The 15,218-nt window shown below is 37.1% G+C and overlaps 2 protein-coding genes across 3 annotated transcripts in view; one reads left to right on the forward strand and one right to left on the reverse strand.

Annotated features, from left to right (window-relative positions):
- THAP9 (THAP domain containing 9) overlaps positions 1–4,532 on the reverse strand; it is a 65,762-nt gene extending 61,230 nt beyond the window's left edge. Inside the window, exon 1 of the mRNA XM_053716480.1 lies at positions 4,437–4,532. The gene's annotated coding sequence lies outside the window, so the exon portion shown is untranslated. The remainder of the gene's footprint in view (positions 1–4,436) is intronic.
- A 315-nt stretch (positions 4,533–4,847) lies between these two features.
- The window catches only part of MCM10 (minichromosome maintenance 10 replication initiation factor), a 56,045-nt gene continuing 45,674 nt past the window's right edge, over positions 4,848–15,218 (forward strand). For both annotated transcript variants that reach the window (XM_053719753.1, XM_053719754.1), the window contains exons 1-2: positions 4,848–4,941; positions 13,884–13,931. In XM_053719753.1, coding sequence (XP_053575728.1) covers positions 13,925–13,931 — 7 coding nt within the window. In that variant the 5' untranslated portion in view covers positions 4,848–4,941; positions 13,884–13,924. The remainder of the gene's footprint in view (positions 4,942–13,883; positions 13,932–15,218) is intronic.

Genomic DNA, 15,218 nt, shown 5'->3' on the forward strand with positions numbered 1-15,218 from the left:
ATATCAACTGAATGAATTAAGTTGAAATACGCTGTATGTGACCGGTAAGAAATATATAAAAAATATATTTTCATATATTACTGAATAAAGTTTTTTATACTGCAACGGATTGTACCTTTTATATTATTGATTGTTTATTATAAACAGTAGGTTCTTAAACTAGATTTAGAGTATATTGTTAACAAGTGAGAGTTATAGTAATATGATGGAATTTTCTGTCTACGGTTCAGTAAAATAGCTGATGACAATGAAGCTTGTTTGCTTTAGTTCAACATAGTATAAATAAATTCAAATGATCCGTGAGGATCACTAATAACTGGCCACCAGCCAGACCTGCTATAGTAACACTTTAGATATTTGGGATATTATATGTAGTTCACGTGTAAATTATGGTGGTATGATGGAATTTTCCACTAGCGGTACAGCAAGATAGCTGATAATAATGAAGCTTCTATGCTTGAATTCAACATAGTATGAATAAATTAAGATGATCCGTAACAATCTCATATACCTGGTCACCAGACAGCACCACTATAATAGTACAGATTGCTAACAGCGCTCGCCTACTTCCTTATAGCTCCTGGGTAATAGGGTATCTAGCCTACCCTAAGGGAAAGTTATTGGTACAAATAATAATGGTCCAAGAGCGCCTATAAGTAGGCTAAGGAAGATATTATCAGATTCAATAAATTCAAATTTATTACAAATCATAAAACATATAACATAATTGTGAATAACATGGATCCATGTATACTATATACATCTAAAAACAATAAAAACAGTTGTCGATTATATCTTGCAAACACTTGTCAAATATAAAGAAATAACATAGTGCAATAACGCTTCACAACTTAAATAATATTAAAATAATGCTCACCAGTTTGTCAACGCGTTTCGGCCTCTTTATAGGCCTTTTTCAAGACTATAATATTATATATATATTTAAGTTGTGAAGCGTTATTGCACTATGTTATTTCTTTAATTTTCAGGTACCATTAAGGATATCACTGAAAAGAAAAGCACAGTTATTTAATCAAAAACCATCATCACCTACACGAAGACACTTGAGATTTACTTTTCAACACTTTTACTAGGAGGAGCACCTTTTTACACTATTACTAGGAGGAGCACCCTTTAACAATTACCATTACCTGACCACTCATTTGGATTACACATACCACTGACTTTTTTGACCACAAATTTTTTCAAATTTTTTCTATTTTTCAATATTTTTATATTTTTTTATATTTTTAATTTTTCTTTTATAACATCACTAAGATAATTTCACTGGACGTTATCACTGAACTTTTTGAACCAAGCACAATTTTGGGTTAGTCATCAAGGATTTTTTATTGTTTATAAGATCTTCCTATGACTTCCACTTGTTTATCTCCATAATTTTTTGGAGACCTCATAGGAACTATACCCCCTTTTGGTGATCATTTTAACTGTTTGAATGTTATATTTGACAAGTGTTTGCAAGATATAATCGACAACTGTTTTTATTGTTTTTAGATGTATATAGTATACATGGATCCATGTTATTCACAATTATGTTATATGTTTTATGATTTGTAATAAATTTGAATTTACTTAGCCTACTTATAGGCGCTCTTGGACCATTATTATTAGCACCACTATAATAACACGCTTAGTATTTGGGGTACTATATGTAGATTTCAGTGCCCCATAATAATCATATGGTTTAAGAATGCTGTGAGCGCCAGTTAAAGGTAAGTATATGCTGCTAGGATTTCCCGGTTAACAGGTAAGTATTGCTGTAACCACCAGTTAAAGATAAATAAATATTACTACAAACAATTGTTTGTTGTAAATGCCTTTAGCATTTTTTAATATGCAGGGATTTTGGTCCTAACGTTATATCATATAGTGGTTGACAATATTTTCAAGCAAACTTACTTGTTAACTGGGAAATTCTAGTAATATTTATTTATCTTTAACTGGTGGTTACAGCAATACTTACCTGTTAACCGGGAAATCCTAGCAGCATATACTTACCTTTAACTGGCGCTCACAGCATTCTTAAACCATATGATTATTATGGGGCACTGAAATCTACATATAGTACCCCAAATACTTATCGTGTTATTATAGTGGTGCTGTCTGGTGACCAGGTATATGAGATTGTTACGGATCATCTTAATTTATTCATACTATGTTGAATTCAAGCATACAAGCTTCATTATTATCAGCTATCTTGCTGTACCGCTAGTGGAAAATTCCATCATACTACCATAATTTACACGTGAACTACATATAATATCCCAAATATCTAAAGTGTTACTATAGCAGGTCTGGCTGGCGGCCAGTTATTAGTGATCCTCACGGATCATTTGAATTTATTTATACTATGTTGAACTAAAGCATACAAGCTTCATTGTCATCAGCTATTTTACTGAACCGTAGACAGAAAATTCCATCATATTACTATAACTCTCACTTGTTAACAATATACTCTAAATCTAGTTTAAGAACCTACTGTTTATAAAAAACAATCAATAATATAAAAGTTACAATCCGTTGCAGTATAAAAAACTTTATTCAGTAATATATGAAAATATATTTTTTATATATTTCTTACCTGTCACATACAGCGTATTTCAACTTAATTCATTCAGTTGATATAACAACATTGTAACATAAAGTCAACTTTATTTGAGTAATATGTGAGTGTAACAATTATATTCATCATAGCGCAGCCTTTTTAGGCATGACAATACATTAAATTACTATCAGCTATACAGAGTAGCTCATTACTATTCACCGAAAAGTTAGCTACCTTAGACATTATAAGACATAGTTTATTGTTACCTAAGTCTGCTGCTTGCTCTAACAAGTATTTATTATAATATTTGGGTTCAGAACTCTTTTTGAACATACAAAGTTTATTAAACTCTATTTTGTTATTTGGGTCAATAAGCCCTTATTCCTAGGCATGTGGGTTTCAGAACTGTCTCTGACCACACTCAGCCCATTAATCTAAATGATTCAGGAATGTGTAGTTAAAAGGTACAGGTAATATTAAAGATATATTTAACATTGGCGGATCTGACACGATAACGGATCAGAGTGGTCATATACCAATAGTACCTCAAACTTTTGACCTCTTTGTTCCTGTCAAGTTTAAATTTAAACCTCAGTTGATGTAAATATTTGACACTTGAACAGAACTAGAGGTCAATAAGGTATTACTGTAACCCCTCAGATCTTGATAAGTGGAAGCAGAATCTCTGATCTACCATAGATGTGATAATATTTTATATCTAAATATCTTCATATCTGTACATATAACACAAAGGACTATCACTGAACTGGGTCTACGAATTATAGTTACTACACAGTAACACTGTAGTGGATACAAGAGCGGTATCAGCTCAATATACATCACTTAATCTTTACGAGTCTATGATCATTACAAATTTATTGAGTTTTCCCTGGCGTAACACTCTTACTAAGTTTATTTGATTCAACGTGATATACAACCACTTCTCACATTTTGTGAATATTGGATCTATATTTAGATATATATAGAATATTACTTTGAAAAAAAGACAATATTGTGTTTTGTTTTTAATTCTCAATCAGACCTATGTTTCATAAAACACATACAAATTATTCAATTTTTGCCTTGATATTTTAGCTGCATACACAGTCATAAACAAAGTATATGGGATATGTACTGGTATATGTATTGTAATTCAAAGAGCGCTAAAATCCATTTATCTGATGGGAGGATAAAAGTTATGCCTCCTAGGGTCTCCAAATCATTGTACTAATTGAATATGAGCAATATAACATATATGAATTAAGGAGTGAAAACATATTATGGCACATGCAGAAATGTATAAATATTGAAACAATTGATTTTCCTACTGATTCACATATTTGATTTTTTCAGGTGGCAATATCTTGCTTATGTATTCAATGCATATTTTTTAATATACACGATAATTAGTACAATCCAAAACAGGTAAAGAGGACCATTTCCTGCCCTATTCAAGAACAAATACAAAAGATGTACACAGTGTTTTTCATACTCCCTATAAACAATGAAGCTAGGTTAGTTTGCATTTTTACCATTTAAATTCCATAATTATTTAAGTCATTAAAACTACTACACAGCAAGGCAAAATGTAAATAAAAACTACATAACGTGTAGCTCTTTATATCAAATAAAGACTTACAGGTCAGTCTTACAGATATTTATATTACATGTCACCTGCCTGCTGCCTCTAATTGGTACTGAAACTAATACAGTATACACAGTACCAATATTTTTTTAAGTAAACAGAGATGCTCGTTATTTTTCTGATGTTTCTTTCTAAGTGCTTCAATAACAATTCCTGGCAGAAAAAACACAGTTCAATAAATTCAACAGATTGCAAAAAATAACATAAATAAACTTCATCACAAACCTTTAAAGAAGATCACAGGCGTTTACCAACCATAATATGGCCGCCGCACTACGCATCAAGGGAGGGCAATCTGCCCTCAAATGGCTGATAAAGATCTGGCTTCTTACCAGTAATCAACATGGCGCTGAGTGACGTCCTTTATGCGACCAATGGGAAACTTTTGAGCCATCTAATAGTTCTCATTAATGAAGACAAAGCGAGTATTAACAAAATGTGATGTTATCTAAAAAGTAAAAGTGTACTGAAAGTGTCAGATGACAACATATTTAACTTTGGCAAATAGCTGTTCACATTTCCCCATTTAAAAATGTCTGCTAATTCGGTAAAAGCGACTGCTGCCCATACTGTGACACTTGTACATCGTATACTGTCTAGGAATAGCGCCAAATAGTGTAATGTAGGCAAGAGGGGCGGGGCTACGCTTGAACTTTGGCGGTTCAGAGTGTTTCAGGGCGGCAGCTTAGAGCTGGTGCTGAGGGACCGAAAGACGGAATTATATTATTAGGTATGTTGTTTAATCGTAGTATTACCGAGTGGCATAGGCTGGTGAAACGTTACTTATTCCCTTGTGGTTTGGTATATAATACCCGTACAACACGGGACACTTCCTTAGCCTAAATAATATTACAGAGAGATATTGGGTTACCATACTCTGCACGTATAACCCTCCACACGCCAGTCTCACAGCTCATGTAAGTGCTATTTATATATGCGCGACTCATAGGAGGTTACAGGGCAGGACGTGAGGTCACATAGTTTACTTGACAGCCATAATCCCTACTCTCCTTGATTTCTATGTGAGGTACTGTACATAATTCAGCTCATTTGCCTCTGCTATACAATATACCCGGTATTGTAGTAAGCCCTGCACAGCGCCCTCTACTGTTATACATTGTGCACAGCGCCCTCTACTGTTATACATTGTGCACAGCGCCCTCTACTGTTATACATTGTGCACAGCGCCCTCTACTGTTATACATTATGCCCTGTGCACGGCGCCCTCTACTGTTATACATTATGCCCTGTGCACGGCGCCCTCTACTGTTATACATTATGCCCTGTGCACGGCGCCCTCTACTGTTATACATTATGCCCTGTGCACAGTGCCCTCTACTGTTATACATTGTGCACAGCGCCCTTTACTGTTATACATTATGCCCTGTGCACAGCGCCCTCTACTGTTATACATTATGCCCTGTGCACAGTGCCCTCTACTGTTATACATTATGCCCTGTGCACAGTGCCCTCTACTGTTATACGTTATGCCCTGTGCACGGCACCCTCTACTGTTATACGTTATGCCCTGTGCACAGTGCCCTCTACTGTTATACATTGTGCCTTGTGTACAGTGCCCTCTACTGTTATACATTGTGCACAGCGCCCTCTACTGTTATACATTATGCCCTGTGCATGGCGCCCTCTACTGTTATACATTATGCCCTGTGCACAGTGCCCTCTACTGTTATACATTGTGCACGGCGCCCTCTACTGTTATACATTATGCCCTGTGCACGGCGCCCTCTACTGTTATACATTATGCCCTGTGCACAGTGCCCTCTACTGTTATACATTATGCCCTGTGCATGGCGCCCTCTACTGTTATACATTATGCCCTGTGCACAGTGCCCTCTACTGTTATACATTGTGCACAGCGCCCTCTACTGTTATACATTATGCCCTGTGCACGGCGCCCTCTACTGTTATACATTATGCCCTGTGCACAGTGCCCTCTACTGTTATACATTGTGCACAGCGCCCTCTACTGTTATACATTATGCCCTGTGCACGGCGCCCTCTACTGTTATACGTTATGCCCTGTGCACGGCACCCTCTACTGTTATACGTTATGCCCTGTGCACAGTGCCCTCTACTGTTATACATTGTGCCTTGTGTACAGTGCCCTCTACTGTTATACATTGTGCACAGCGCCCTCTACTGTTATACATTATGCCCTGTGCACAGCGCCCTCTACTGTTATACATTATGCCCTGTGCACGGCGCCCTCTACTGTTATACATTATGCCCTGTGCACAGTGCCCTCTACTGTTATACGTTATGCCCTGTGCACGGCGCCCTCTACTGTTATACGTTATGCCCTGTGCACGGCACCCTCTACTGTTATACGTTATGCCCTGTGCACAGTGCCCTCTACTGTTATACGTTATGCCCTGTGCACAGTGCCCTCTACTGTTATACATATTGCTCAGCGCCCTCTACTGTTATACATTATGCCCTGTGCACGGCGCCCTCTACTGTTATACATTATGCCCTGTGCACAGTGCCCTCTACTGTTATACATTGTGCACAGCGCCCTCTACTGTTATACATTATGCCCTGTGCACGGCGCCCTCTACTGTTATACATTATGCCCTGTGCACAGTGCCCTCTACTGTTATACATTATGCCCTGTGCACAGTGCCCTCTACTGTTATACGTTATGCCCTGTGCACAGTGCCCTCTACTGTTATACGTTATGCCCTGTGCACAGTGCCCTCTACTGTTATACATTATGCCCTGCGCACAGCGCCCTCTACTGTTATACATTGTGCCCTCTACTGTTATACATTGTGCACAGCGCCCTCTACTATTATACATTGTGCACAGCGCCCTCTACTGTTATACATTATGCCCTGTTCACGGCGCCCTCTACTGTTATACATTATGCCCTGTGCACAGTGCCCTCTACTGTTATACATTGTGCACAGCGCCCTCTACTGTTATACATTATGCCCTGTGCACAGCGCCCTCTACTGTTATACATTATGCCATGTGCACGGCGCCCTCTACTGTTATACATTATGCCCTGTGCACAGTGCCCTCTACTGTTATACATTATGCCCTGTGCACAGTGCTCTCTACTGTTATACGTTATGCCCTGTGCACAGTGCCCTCTACTGTTATACGTTATGCCCTGTGCACAGTGCCCTCTACTGTTATACATTATGCCCTGTGCACAGTGCCCTCTACTGTTATACATTATGCCCTGTGCACAGCGTTCTCTACTGTTATACATTATGCCCTGTGCACGGCGCCCTCTACTGTTATACATTATGCCCTGTGCACGGCGCCCTCTACTGTTATACATTATGCCCTGTGCACGGCGCCCTCTACTGTTATACATTATGCCCTGCGCACAGCGCCCTCTACTGTTATACATTGTGCCCTCTACTGTTATACATTGTGCACAGCGCCCTCTACTATTATACATTGTGCACAGCGCCCTCTACTGTTATACATTATGCCCTGTTCACGGCGCCCTCTACTGTTATACATTATGCCCAGTGCACGGCGCCCTCTACTGTTATACATTATGCCCAGTGCACAGCGCCCTCTACTGTTATACATTATGACCTGTGCACGGCGCCCTCTACTGTTATACATTATGCCCTGTGCACGGCGCCCTCTACTGTTATACATTATGCCCTGTGCACGGCGCCCTCTACTGTTATACATTATGCCCTGTGCACGGCGCCCTCTACTGTTATACATTATGCCCTGTGCACGGCGCCCTCTACTGTTATACATTATGCCCTGTGCACGGCACCCTCTAATGTTATGCGTTATGCCCTGTGCACGGCGCCCTCTACTGTTATACAATATGCCCTGTGCACGGCGCACTCTACTGTTATACATTATGCCCTGTGCACGGCGCCCTCTACTGTTATACATTATGCCCCGTGCACGGCGCCCTCTACTGTTATACATTATGCCCTGTGCACGGCGCCCTCTACTGTTATACATTATCGGTGCCCTCTACTGTTATACATTATGCCCTGTGCACGGCGCACTCTACTGTTATACATTATGCCCTGTTCACGACGCCCTCTACTGTTATACATTATGCCCTGTGCACGGTGCCCTCTACTTACATTATGCCCTGTGCACGGCGTCCTCTACTGTTATACATTATGCCCCGTGCACGGCGCCCTCTACTGTTATACATTATGCCCTGTGCACGGCGCCCTCTACTGTTATACATTATGCCCCGTGCACGGCGCCCTCTACTGTTATACATTATGCCCCGTGCACGGCGCCCTCTACTGTTATACATTATCGGCGCCCTCTACTGTTATACACTATGCCCTGTGCACGGCGCCTTCTGTACATTATGGCCGGTAAAGCAATATGCCCTGCACAGCGCCCATATACATTATGCCCAATAATGTAATATTATTTTAAACTGATTAAATGTACTTTATGCTCAGTATTGTAATATGCACTGTGCTGTCTACTAAACATCATGTTCTTGTAAAATGTCTTGCACTGTGCCCTAAGCTAATTTTTAGCTTTTTCTCTTTTTTTTTTTTTTTTTTTTTTCCTACTTACACTTAAAGGGACAGTCTAGTATAAATTCAACTTTCATTATTCAGATAGGACTTTTAATTTTAATCAACTTTCCAATTTACTTTTATCATAACATTTGCTTTTTTCTCTTGGTATTCTTAGGTTAAACTAAACATAGGTAGGCTCATATGCTAATTTCTAAGCCTTTGAGGGCTGCCTCTTATCACAGGCTTTTTAAATCTCTTTTCAACACAAAGAGACAGAAAGTACACGTGGGCCATATAGATAACACTGTGTTCAGGCACAGAAAGTTATTTAAGATTTAGCACAAAACAATGCTAAATTTAAGACAATAGATAATAAACAGTCATGTGATCAGGGGGCTGGAAGAAGGTTCCCAGATACAAGGTAATCACAGAGGTAAAAAGTATATTAATATAACTGTGTTGGTTATGCAAAACTAGGGAATGGGTAATAAAGGGATTATCTATCTTTTAAAACAATAACAATTCTATGGTAGACTGTCCCTTTAAAGGGACACTGAACCCAAATTTTTTCTTTCATGATTCAGATAGAGCATGCAATTTTAAGCAACTTTCTAATTTACTCCTATTAAATTTTCTTCGTTCTCTTGCTATATAAGTATAATTTTGCCTATACAATTAGTAATATATTTTATTACACGGCAGAAGACTGAAACAAAAATGTAAAACAAATTAAAATATACGATTTTAGTAAATAACCATGAATTGTCAACAAGGGTGGCTACGTTTGAAAGAGTAGCCCATACAGACTTTTGGGGGCTATAATATGATATATATATATATATATATATATATATATATATATATATATATATATATATATATATATATATATATATATATATATATATATATAATTTTTATCAAGGAGAGCACTAACAGTAAACTTAATCCTGCAACCCCCTACTTAAGCCAATCAAATACAAAAGTACTGACAGACACTGTCCCTTTAAGAACAAATCGGCGTATACGTCACACTCATATTGAGATAAATCAAATTAATTTTTATTAGGGCAATTAAAAACAAACAAATTCAACTGAGCCTAAATCAGGGATCGCTGAATGAATGTTACCGGTATAAATGTTGCAACTTAAAATATATCATAGCCATGTAATGTGGCACAACGTAATCAGCAATCTGTTAGGCTTAGTTGAATTTGTTAGTTTTTTATTGACCTAATAAATATTAATTTGATTTATCTCAATATGAGTGTGATGTATACACTGATTTGTTCTTAACCTTTTACTGCCGGGGTTAAAGTGTCTACATCGGAACAACTGTTCCGATGTAGGCAAATTGAAATCACGCGATCGTGCACACAATAGCGAGATTTCAATTATTGGATCGGGTCTGGGGGGCGTCCCTATAACCCTAGGAACGCCCTCCAGACCGCGATCAAATCCAGGAAGTGCAGTAGGCTTCAGGACAGCTGTTGGCTATGACGTTCTATTCCGTCATAACGGCTCTAAAGTCAGTGTAATTATGACGGAATAGAACGGCATAACGGTGTTAAAGGGACAGTGTCTGTACTTTTGTATTTAAATGGCTTAATAGGGGGTTCCCTAGCCACCCACATCCTCACTAGATATATATAGATACATATATATATATATATGTGTGTGCGCGCATGCTTTTTTTTTTACGCCAGGTGATCACTTACCACGCATGTTTATTTAAAGGAATATAAAAGTGCAAAAAGAAAATTCTCTAGTTATCAATTATTTGCAGAGTCAAACAGATTCCACAGCGCTAAATTATTATAGCCTTTTAATATTGCACTATTTCTTATAAATGTGTGTTTAACCCTTGCAAAATGATTAAACGCATAGCTAAGTCAGCTACAGGATAGCAATGCACTGCTGGGAGATAGCCGAACACGTTTGGTGAGCCAATGACAAGAGACAATTGTGTAGACCAGGACTTGACAAACCCAGCAGGCAGGGAGCCACTTTACCACATTTGTTTTAACATATAAGAACTGTAAAACCATGTAATCTGTACTTATAGACTGGCTGCTCCAAAAAAAGACAAGTGGTTAGTGGGGTTTGGCTGATAGGTATTTCTGTTGTCCTGTTACAGAATTAAATAATTACAAGGTGGTTACTGTCCTTTTAATAGAGGGACTTGTCAGTTATGAAATAAACATTGTTGGGAGTCTCCAGACAGATTTTTTTTTAATTTTTTTTTATATATATATTTATTTTTTTAATCAAACCCCTAAAGACTACTTCCCTGGTTACAAAAAACACCATGTTTTGTGCTTTTTTTATTTTTATTTTTTTTGGATGGGGACTTGTAGCTTTCCAAGATTACCATTTGAAAGAGCATGTGATTCTTTTTAAATTAGGGATATTAAAGGTATTTGTCATGTAAGTGAGCCCCCCACATATGCAGCTCCCTTCATTGTCTGCCACTTAGATGTCCGCACTTAATGTGTAATGGACTGCCTTCCACTACACGCCAATGATTTTAGTGCCTGGATCAACATTGGATGGTCAATACCATTAATGACGAATATGGTTGGTCACACAGGCAGCAACCTTTTGCTTTCGTGAGCATCAAAAAGGTTAAAGGAGTTTTATGCCTCCCATTATACATTGTTTGCCAACAATTGCAGGAAATTTAAAGGGACAGTCTACTCCATAATTTTTATTGTTTAAAAATATAGATTATCCCTTTTTTACCCATTTCCCAGTTTTGCATAATCAGTTATATTAAAGGGATATTAAACCCAATTTTTTTCTTTCATGATTCAGATAGAGCATGAGATTTTAAGCAACTTTCTAATTTACTCCTTTAATCAATTTTTCTTTCTCATGCTATCTTGATTTGAAAAAGCAGTACTGTAAGTTTTAGAGCCGTCCCATTTTTTGTTCAGCACCTGGGTAGCACTTGCTGATTTGTGGCTAAATGTAGCAAACCAATCAGCAAGCACTACCCAGGTGGTGAACTAAAAATGGACCAGCTCCTAACCTTTCATTACTGCTTTTTCAAATCAAGATAACATGAGAACAAAGAAAAATTGATAATAGGAGTGAATTAGAGCATACAATTTTAAGCAACCTTCTATCTGAATATGAAAGAAAAAATTTGGGGTTAGTATCCCTTTAATACACTTTTTACTAGGATTGCACCAATACCATTTTTTTAAGACTTGAGTACAAGTACCGATACTTGTTTTCAAATACTTGCCGATACCAATTACCGATATTTTTTTTTTTTTTTTTACTGTCATGTGACAGTTTACCAAGCACAATACAGACTAACTATTTAAGATTCCTTCTTTATAATTATGAAGGACTGTAACTCAAGACATTATAAAATAATAAAACAGTTTTATTTGTCACAAAGTTCACAGAACATGTTTATAAATAAAAATATTACAATAAAATATATTAATAACAAATATAAAATTACAACCAACCAAAAGTGCAATACAGTAAAAAATAGAACAGTGCACTGTTTATTCATGGGGAACAACACTATGGGCTAGATTATATTTGACTGGCAAGCTTTACCAATGATCTCATTACATGTCCTACTCCATTAAAGTCTATGGAATTGGAAATGTGAACAGAGCATTGGTAAAGCTTACCAATCAAATGTAATCTAAATCTAGTCCTATAATTGCAGGATGAGTGCTCTTCCTGCAATTATATAATCTAAGGGTATGGATGTTCCTCAGAGTACAGTATGTTTTGAAAATAATTGTGCAAGATGAGAACTAGCAGTAAAAAAGGCAATCAAGCAATAAGAATAGTTTTTCAAAACTTAGTGGCAAGTTCTTTTTAAGGAACAGAACAGAAGCATCTCTGCGTGTTCAGCTATTAGTCTGTTTTTTCTATCAGTAAGGAGGTTCGACGCTAAGTTGAACAGTCTTTCACTTTCCACACTACTGCATGGGCAGAAAGATATTTTTGGGCCATTTTAGCCAGAGCTGGAAATCTCAGTTTATTAACTGCCCAGTACTTCAGGGGTTTGTCTGAATGAGGTACAGTGATCTCTTCTACAATAATACAAATAACAACAATTTGTATTGGCAGAACAATAGTAAACAATTTTTAGTTTAGTCTCCACTCCAGCTTAAAATGAAATGGGAACATGCAGTTTGAAAAAACGTCACAAGATAGCATATGGGTAGGAAGTGGAGGTATCGGTTTAAGTATCTGTGCATTTACACGAGTACAAGTACTCATGCAAATACTTGGTATTGGTACCGATACTAGTATCGGTATCGGTGCAACCCTACTTTTTACCCCTGTGATCAACTTGTATTTAAGCCTCTGCAGACTGCCCTCTTATTTCAGTTCTTATGACAGACTTGCATTTTAGCCAATCAGTGTTAACTCCTAGATAACTCCACGAGCGTGAGCACAATGTTATCTATATGGCACACATGAGTTAACGCCCTCTAGTTATGAAACAATATCAAAATGCATTTAGATTAGAGGCGTCCTTTAAAGGGCCATTATACACCAAATTTTTATTTGTATAAATGTTTTGTAGATGATCCATTTATATAACTTACTTTCCAAGTCTACTGCTGGTTTCTGTTTGTATAATCTGTCTTTTCATATGCAGGGGAGGGGGATAGTGTCTGAAATGTAGCTACTTTACCTGGGCGTTCCTGCTAAACTTGGAGCTTCTAAGTAAGTTATTAAAAGGTTTTTATACTGGATTTTTAGATCATTATCTGTGCATATTCTTCTTTATAGTAGTATCTTTTACATGCAGATATATGAAAATTGGTGTATACTGTCCCTTTAAGGTCTCAGAAATTAGCATATGAACCTACCTAGGTTTAGCTTTCAACTAAGAATACCAAGAGTACAAAGCAAAATTGATTATAAAAGTAAATTGGAAAGTTGTTTAAAATTATATGCCCTTTCTGAATCATACGTCTTTGTCTAGACTGTCCCTTTAACTTTTGTCAGCCAACAAGCATTAGATACATTATGAAAAATAAACATACATTTTATGCTTTCACTGTGCTTATGTGCCATCAAAATCTATCCAGGATGCAAAAGTCCATATTAGTATTGTGTTACGTATTTCTCATGAATGTTTGTATTTGATTTAAAATGACGACACATTGTATCAATCAATATTGTCTCTTAGAAATCCATACCGTTTACAGAAGAACATTTCAGTGAAGAAACATGGAAGGTGAGTCATTTTTCAATAATTGTAATAGTGTATGGATTGCTATACACAACATATTAACAGACGGTCGCTAGTGTAGCAACTGCGAATAAAATTAATCGTGTTCCATCATAGGCTTTTGTTTATTATTATACTGTTGACTGAATAAAGCAAAGTTCATCTTATTTTACAGTCTGCTTAAATTATATACCCATCTGTTTAGAAATTCTTAGAAAATATGAAGACGACAAAAAAAATATAAATGCTGTTTCCACAGCTTTTAAAACTTGCTTCATATACATTGCTCTTCACAGATTTTGACATCCAGGTGGCATTATAAAGTAGGTGTCAGAGCCAGTATAAAACTTTTATATTATAACATTTTCTGTTATCTATAAATGCTACTTAACATGATAGTAAACCCTAGCATTTGAAAGTGCTATAAATAAAGCGGCCTTTCAGTAATGAAGTATAATGCCGCACAGGGCTATTGTCGAAGACAGACATCCTCAAACTTAGCCCTCCAGAGGTTTTGGAACTACATTTCCCATGATGCTCAGCCAGCATATCAGCTGGCTTAGCATCATGGGAAATGTAATTCCAAAACCTCTGGAGGGCCAAGTTTGAGGATGTCTGGTCTAAGACGTGAAAACGTCACCTCATTGAAAAAGTTATTTGCTGTGGGCGGCCGGAAGGGCTCAGCTCGGTATAAGCTGGAGGGCAAATAAAGGTCATTTCAGCATGAAGTTTTTTTTTATACTTCATGACTGAAAGTTTATTTATTGCACTAGTGTTTCAAAAATGCTAGGATTTACCATCACTTTAAAGGGACTGGAAACTACAAAATTTTCGTACATGATTTTTATTGAACGTTCAATTTCAAACAACTTTCCAATTTTCTTCTATTATCAAATTTGTTTCATTCTCTTATCCTTTTCTGAAGGAGCAGCATTGCACTACTGCCAGCTAGCTAAACACATCTAGTTTGCCAATTGCAAGAGACAATTGTTTGCAGGCACCAATCAGCAGCTAGCTCCCACTAGTGTAGGATATGTGCGTATTCATTTTCAACAAGGGATACCAAGAAGTGAATTTAAGTGTCTTAAAAGGACATGCTTTTTTATGTATCATGCTAGTTTTAATTTGGGCTTTCCTATCACTTTAATTTAACGCACAAAATAATTCCATCATTAAACAAACATTGATTTAATCGTTTATGCAACATAAATTGAAGATTTTTGTTGTTGTTAATTTTAGCTTAATATTGGTTCCAGTTTTAGCCGGGTATTCAGTAAAATCAGCCAAGTGGTG

This window comes from Bombina bombina, chromosome 6, assembly GCF_027579735.1.
Source record: "Bombina bombina isolate aBomBom1 chromosome 6, aBomBom1.pri, whole genome shotgun sequence".
In the NCBI taxonomy this organism is placed as follows: domain Eukaryota; kingdom Metazoa; phylum Chordata; class Amphibia; order Anura; family Bombinatoridae; genus Bombina; species Bombina bombina.